General features: G+C 45.5%; 2 protein-coding genes across 2 annotated transcripts; one reads left to right on the plus strand and one right to left on the minus strand.

Annotated features, from left to right (window-relative positions):
- Positions 1–2,179: 2,179 nt before the first annotated feature.
- Positions 2,180–4,241, plus strand: K444DRAFT_585481 (14-alpha sterol demethylase Cyp51B). The gene is made up of 3 exons (XM_024877924.1): positions 2,180–2,559; positions 2,614–2,811; positions 2,862–4,241. Exons 1-3 carry the CDS (start codon positions 2,341–2,343, stop codon positions 3,966–3,968), a joined length of 1,524 nt encoding a protein of 507 aa, XP_024739256.1. The 5' UTR covers positions 2,180–2,340; the 3' UTR covers positions 3,969–4,241.
- A 53-nt stretch (positions 4,242–4,294) lies between these two features.
- Positions 4,295–6,146, minus strand: K444DRAFT_627301 (feruloyl esteras-like protein B precursor; the record flags this gene model as incomplete). The annotated part of the gene is made up of 3 exons (XM_024882780.1): positions 4,295–4,740; positions 4,804–5,937; positions 6,053–6,146. 3 exons carry the CDS (start codon positions 6,144–6,146, stop codon positions 4,295–4,297), a joined length of 1,674 nt encoding a protein of 557 aa, XP_024739257.1.
- Positions 6,147–7,855: the final 1,709 nt, after the last annotated feature.

Raw genomic sequence — 7,855 nt, forward strand, 5'->3', positions numbered from 1 at the left:
ATGATGAGCCGCCGAAGGGAGGATTGAGGATTTGGAAGTTGGAAGAGGATGGGAGTGATAGCGATAGGATGTACCACCATTACCTGAATTCGTGGATGTTTGCTCTTAATCGGCTGTGTGTGGCAAGTGGAGAGATAGAGTGGAATGAGTTGGCGATTCAACTTGCGAAGGCTGTGCATGAGAAGTTTATTGTCACGGGGACAGGTGGGAGTAAAAGGATGGTGTGAAAGATAAGCAAGGATATGGAGAGGATGCTGGTTCCGAGTGAGGGCGATCTAGATGCTGCTACTGGATTTGTGGGTTCTCGGTTTGTGGAGGAGACGGCAGGGGGTACGGTGCTGGAGAAGGAAGTAAGGGGTATAGGGAGATGATAGAGGGAAAGTTGACCGCGAGTACAGATTGCTTGGGCTTGAGGATGGCGCTTCGGATGTGTCATTTATTTACTGCTGAGGAGGAGTGAGCAAGAACATTGGGCGAGAAGTGCCTGGCTAATTGCTGTAAGTTGTTTTGGACAAAGAGGAGTCGTGGGCGATGAAGTGATGCTGATTTTGATAGCGGAGCTTCTAAAAGGCACTGGGGGTATGGGGTATCCTAGATTGAAGCCCGCAATATCGACTTGCATTCAGGGAGTTTGGTGCTTGTTTGGGAATTGGTTGTTACAGAGGGGAATGAAAATTTGGCTGCAAGAGCGAAGGCGGTAATCAAGTTCTGGGAAGATTATACGGAGGAAGTGACAGCAGACTATTTAAGACCGATTTAGTTGGTTATGTATGCTGCCTCATTAATCCCAGGAAGTGAGTTTAGTTGACCCTGTTCTCAAAAGCAGTGCTGATGGTGAATAGCTTTCAAGAGTGGATTCCTTGTTTCACCGGCGGAACAATCAACACAACGGGACTGAGGAAAGTGGTAAATCCGAATAGGAGAAATTTAATGATCAATTTTGAAAAATGGGTATGGGTCAACAAGAAAAGGGGTTCATTGTCGGAAATTCTGAAGGCGCTTAATGAAACAATTCCGCTGCATTTTACTTTGCGTGTATTATAAAAGTTCTAGGTACCGAAGTTGCAGCCGTTTGAAGTTCTTCTCGACAATGTTCGATGCAATTTCAAAGATCGGGGGTTGGAAAGTATCGGGCAGTGCTGTCACTTCATGAAACCCCGATCGGTCTGACATTGAAACATCGCCCTCTATGCCCAAACCATTGCCATGTTCATAACTTTAACAATAGCACCCATAGACGTGTGCCCAACAGCCTTTTCCTCCACCTCATCATCCCGAGCACAGATCCAGGCATCAAGCAGAGCGGTCACTACCTCACACATGAAAAGTGCTCCAACGGCCTTTCTCTAGCCCGTATACAGCAGTGCGAGAACAGCGACTCCCGAATTGATATTTCGTGCTCCAGCAAATGATAGAAGGGGAGGACCTCTGGGGAGTCAGCGGCTAAAATCGGGATACCGAGGGTGTTGCTGAAGGCTTGAGGGTCCATGAGACTTTGGGTGCCAGCGCCGATGGCGAGGTGGCTTATTTGAGAGGATATAGGAGCAGAATATGGCTGAGGTGGTTCTATTAAGTTGACGTTGTGCTTAGATGACTTTGTTGGATCATTGGATCTTGAGGAGAAATCATGATTGATGAGTTGACGAAAGAAGTTGAGCTAGAGGTCAAAGTTTCGCGTTGGTGCTGATTAACGTAATGAATGCGGAGCAAAATGTAGGCTGCATATAGGAACATTATTAGAAGTCCAAGAATGTGAACAGGGTTGTGGCAATTACCGTACAAGAGCTGAAATGTATTGTCTTTAAGATCTTCACTCACGAGTTAAAACTGAAATTCGACTGCAAACATGCACTGTTAGGGTTTAAGGTTAACTGCCTTGAAGCAGATGGATGTCTGAAGTAATACTACTGTAAGGTTCTTAACAACTATTAATTAGGTCACAAGAAAGATATAGACTTTTTGGAAGCTATTCAATATCAGTTTTGACAAGAAAGAAATCCAGTTTGAGGAGGGCAGGCTGTTTAATGAGGGGTAAGGCAAGCCACAGTGAAAGAGGCTTGCATTAGTGGCAGCCAACCCCCTTTCAACATTGGTTCACAGCCGCCGCAGGGATAAATAACCTGACGGGCCCTGCCCATGTCTCGAAGGGTGCGGACGCCAGTACGAAATGCGGTGAAGGGGCCGAACAAATTTCTTTTTTAAGCTTCACAACCAGCCTTCCTTTCGGAACTTTCCCAACACAACATTGCGCTTCAAACGGATGTAGAAGTCACTCCTTGATGCTTGTCATTTACAGCGCCAGCCAGCAGATTATCACAAGGAACTCTGTTCAGCCCAAATATGATGACCATCAACCCAACCGGAACGCCAGTCTGGGCAGAGATCTTGATCATTCCCATCGCGCTCATAGCCCTATCTATTGCTCGACACATAATACAGCAGTTGCTATTCCCCAACAAGGATGAACCGCCTCTGGTCTTCTCTTGGCTTCCTTTTATTGGGTCAACAATCGACTATGGTATCGATCCCTACAAATTCTACTTCAAGTATCAGAAAAAGGTAAGTACTGTCTTCTTCCTTACTTTTCATACAATTGGCATTAACGTATGTCAGTATGGTAACATATTCTCGTTTGTACTCGTCGGAAAGAAACATACGGTCTGCCTTGGACTAGAAGGGAATAATTTTGTGCTTAACAGCAGCGTGAGCGAGATCAGTGCAGCCGACATCTACCGAGGCCTTACCCTTCCGATCTTTGGCAAAGACGTCTGCTATGATTGCTCTCCGGCAAAGCTTATGGAGCAGAAAAAGGTACGGTGGCTGTTCAATGGCCAGGGAACAACATTTCTGACCAACTACAGCTTTTGAAATACAGCTTGACGGCAGATAAACTGGACTCCTTCGTCCCCGTATTTCTCGATGTAATGCAGAACTACGTTGAACACGCCGAAGATTTCCAAGGAAATGAGGGCGTTTTTGATGTTGTTGAGTGTATGGCCGTCACGACTATCTTCACTGCAGCCGCCTCGCTTCAAGGCAAAGAAGTAAGGGAAAAGCTCGACCAGGGACTTGCTGACCTCTACCACACCCTTGACCTAAGCTTCATCCCCATCAATTTCTACCTTCCTGGATTACCACTTCCAGTGAACCGAAGAAGGGACGAAGCACATAAAAAGATCGCTGCAATTTACACGAACATCATTAATCGCCGACGAGCGCTCGGGGGCGAAAGTGCCCGCGAAGCAGACGACGACATGATATGGAGCCTAATGCGCTCAACCTACAAAGATGGCACACCTGTTCCAGACCACGAAATCGCAAACCTGATGATCGGCCTCCTCATGGCCGGACAGCACAACGCCTACTCCGTCGGCTCCTGGATCTTATTCCGGCTCGCGTCACGTCCTGATATCCAAAAAGCGCTATACCAGGAACAGAGGGAAGCTCTTGGCACCGACCTCATTATTTCAGCTAGAAGAGATCTTGTGAGCAAGCTTCCTCTGCACAAAATGGTTGTTCGCGAGACACTACGTCTTCACGATCCGATTCACACTGTCATGCGAGCCGTCAAAGTACCATTAACATTCACTTCCACGTCTCGGTCGTATAAAATCCCCACTTCCCACGTCCTAATATCAGCCCCTGGTGTGACCGCCCAATCTGCAGAGTATTTTCCCGAGCCAGACAAGTGGGAGCCGCGAAGGTGGGAAGCGATGACTGATTTTCTGGAAAGGGGGGAGAAGCGAGGTGCTATGTCCGCTTTTCTGCCGTTTGGAGCGGGGAGACATCGCTGTGTGGGAGAGGAGTTTGCCTATTTGCAGTTGTGTACAATTATTGCTTATATGGTGAGGAATTTTGTGTTTAGGCCAATGGAGGGAGAGGGGGTTCCGAAGACGGATTATACGGCTATGCTTACGAGGCCAGTCTTGCCGGCTAGGTTGCAGTGGGAGAAAAGATCTAAGGAGTAAGTTGTGAAGCAAGGGAGTTAATAGATAGTTTTCAGTTAGCGATTCATGGCGGCCTTACCCAGCCGGGGCGTTTTTCTCGAGTGATTGATTTGAATTGAAGGTTGCCAATCGATGTGAGTGGGTTTTTCTGGGGTGGACAGAAAGTCAGACGTGAATATGTCAAGTGGGGAGTATACTCTTATTCTGACGGCTGAAGCATTACCAAATATAGCATATCTGGATTTTGACACGTGGAGTGAGTCTTTGTCAGATTTTCCCCGTTAAGCCGAGAACTTCTTTCCTCACTGTTTCTCCAGCCTCATTAAAGAACTCGACGCCGTCACTACCTAATACACCGGCATATCAAAAGCATCCAGTTCGTAGATCCAACTATCAATGGATCCTTGATCATACACACACTCCAAATTCAAGCCATTACCAGTGAAAAGTGGTCTCAATGGCCACCCACAAATTTGTTGATTCTGCCCCTTGTTTTGGCCCAGTAAAATCGTCCCATTTAACGTCACTGGCGGCACATCCTTCTCCACCCAATCAATCAGATTCGCAAGAGCCGTTTGCGGCCAAGGACCATTGCTCTCCGCAGCGTTCGGTGCACAATGCGAACCCCCAGGAACCAAGAACAAGCGGTAGAACTCTTGGGTCGCCGCCACGCTCTCGTTGTAGCTCACCCCGGGGTTCATGATCTTGTTCACAGATTCCCAGTAGCGAACTGAGGAGGCCGTGGGAATGCTGAAGTCGGATTCGCCGTGAAAATGTATTACTTTGCCGCCAGCTTTCTTGAACGGTGTTAAATCCGGCTAATTCGTCATCAGGACGTCGTTGTACTTGTTCCAACCTTCGTCGATCCATTCGACCAGTGTGTCGTATGTCACGTTGTCAAGACTTGGGAGGTTGCTTCCTATCTGTAAATCCAACAGAACCTTGACGAAGGAGCCACCAAGGCTGGTGACTGAAAGCTCCCATTTACCGGAGGTTGGATTCCACTGGGTCTGTGCATCTGTGAATGTTGAGCTGGGTGTGTATGTGAAGTATGCACGCCGTCCCTCAGAATCGTGTAGTCCCTCGAAGATCTCCTTGGCGAGGGCTACGCCTTGTGCCGTCACAGTTCCATTCTGCTCCGGGGTAGCTGATCCGGATCGTGTAGCAGCCCCTGGGGCACAATAGTAAGGGAGACCTAGAGTAGCTGCTATGTCATACTGTGCTGTGCAAAGATCGGTCCTGGAAACGACACCATCGACTCTCCCGTCCAGGGAGTCGCAAGCGAGAATTGTGGCGTTGACGATTGCTTGGAGTTCACAGGGCGGTGGGAAGTAATTAAGGGTATGCTCGACGACGTTTGAATACAGATGCTGTACTTGCTGGAAAGCAAACCTGAATGCTGGAGCTCCGATTGAGGCGCCATCGAACTCATCCGCGAAGCGTTGGACTTGACTCCAACCCTCCCGGCCACCTTCTGAACATCCTTGATAGTAGGAATACAATTTCGTTGACTCGGACATGTTGAAAAAGGTCTTGGTGAAGCTTTTGCCTAGTTCTCCCATCTCGTGAATGGCTTCGTATCCAAACATGTAGATATTGTGCCAATTGAGTGTGCCATTTGCCACAAGGAACGTGTTAATCGCCGCGCCTTGATTTACGCCAAAACCGCCATCTGTGATTCCAGTCACGGCCCCATAAATCAGCCCCCCGGGAAGTGATTGCGTTCCAGAATTGATTGCATAACCTCCACCACCAGTTGATAGGTACCTATTTTGGAAGTTCCCAGGCGCAGGTAGCCAATATGTCAGGACAACAGTGTCATTGAGTCCATCGTGGGAGTAAGAGAAGCTGACATTGCAGTAATCGAACACAGCATTTGGGTAGAAGTTTGCGTCCTTGACTGCCGCACTATACACAGGGTTGGCAGAGACGAACGAATCAACCATTGAAATGCCCGGATAGATACCAGCTGGAGGTAAATGGGCTGTGACTGTGGCGTCAAGTTAGTAGAATATCTTGTTAAATGCCAGTGCTCCATGCACATCCAAAGATGTCAAAAGAGCTCGACTCTCTACCTATCTTTAAAATAAGTAATATGCACATACCATAGTCTATTGTGCACACATCAGCCAGGGATGGAACGGCATGTACAACAGCTGCTGGTACAATTGCAAAGCACGTCCATATGGAGGACCGCATGTTGACGTGGAAGAAGAACGGAGAGAGAAAACGTCAAACAAGGGTCTGAGGCAACGAATAGGTCTACATTCCGAGGCCTAGTCCTCAATATATATTGACATCCAGAGTGCTAATAGTGGTGGCGATTAATATTCAAGCTCGGGATTGCCGCGTACACGAGCCAGGTACCCCGCGTCCAGATGGCATGTGTGTTGTGGAGCAGCCGGAGTGAATCTTGATTTCGGTGAGACTATTTCTCCACAACGTATCTACGGCTGGCAAATGGCGCAGCATTGTGTCAGTGGAGATTTAGAGTGGCTGCGGATCACAGGGTAAAAGTTCGGTCCCGAGACTCTAGAGCCCCACAGCATCTTCCTTCCTCCCCACAGCCCCGCGAACAAGGATGCAATAAGGTGGTTCTTCCCTAGTGACGTTCGTTGTTTTAAAAACCAACAAGAGGGATGAAAAATTAGAAGTGGACCTTACGGAAATTTTGTGCCGAATTTCCTTCAGGTGTGAACACCACGTGTCGTACAGACATGCTTTGCAGAGTGTGTCCCCCTTTTGACTCGCTTACGAGGAGTTAGGGTGCAGCGTGTTTGTTCCGAACTCCTGCCCAGGTTCTGATGGTGCTATATGACGCGACGCAACGGACAATACTAAGTGCGTATAAAGTTAGCTCTTCGTCATTCATGGATATCAGACTGAAACGAGATACTTATAAGGATGCTGAATTGTTTCTGGAATTCTTAGGGGTCTTTTGTTTCAATTATAATTATTGTGCCCTTAATATTCCCCTTAGCTAGAGAGAGAGGCTCCATAAAATAACCTGAGTGCCTCGATTGCTTAACTTCTACTACTCGACCTCAAGTGGAATTCGCCATTTGGTATTGGTACGTTGCCGAATCATTGCATCTTATTAGGGGGAAGCAGAACGTTGGCTCAGCCTTATGTTGATTAAAGTTAGTTCGCAGCCTCTAAACTTAGTACTGGGCTCTAACTGTTATGCCCCTGGCCCAGTTTAGAGAGAATTAGAGATTGGTTCCTGGATTGTAATAATACCTGAGAAAATAGGTTTGATTTCTAGAAGTATACGAGGTAAAATCCTAAACATGCTACGAGGCCTTTTAGTTATTAGTATTATATTATTGCCTGATTAAAGAAGATCTTATATAAGTAGTTATATTATTACCAGGGCTATAAACAGAAGATATACTAAGTATTCTCGATATTAAAATACTAGAAAATAATCTATTTACTACTTTTCTTACTATAGTTAATACAGGTTACGAATTAGTCTAAATTATAGTTTCTTATAATAGAAAGTAAGCTAAGATTACGGTATAATATAATAATATAATATTTATATTTAATACTAAAAAGTTCGAGTTTACCTTATCTAATATACTAGTTATAAGTATATAAGTTAATATATCTCTTACTAGTTTTATTTTTATTAAGTACAAGTAATATATTATAACTACAGAATTAAATAGATTTAATTATAAGAATACCTCTATTAGTCTTATTATTATTAATATTAAAATCGTATTTAATAGCTAGTAAAATAATAGAATTTCTCTCGAATTTTAATAGGCTTATTCCTATATAAGTTTATATTTAATTCTAATAAAAAGATATTACTTGTTTTTAACTATAGTAGTAAGCTAGTTCAAATAGTAAATATAGCCTAGCTAGCCTTATATTAAGTAGTAAAATAAGAAAGAATT

This window comes from Hyaloscypha bicolor (assembly GCF_002865645.1).
Source record: "Hyaloscypha bicolor E unplaced genomic scaffold K444scaffold_53, whole genome shotgun sequence".
NCBI lineage: Eukaryota > Fungi > Ascomycota > Leotiomycetes > Helotiales > Hyaloscyphaceae > Hyaloscypha > Hyaloscypha bicolor.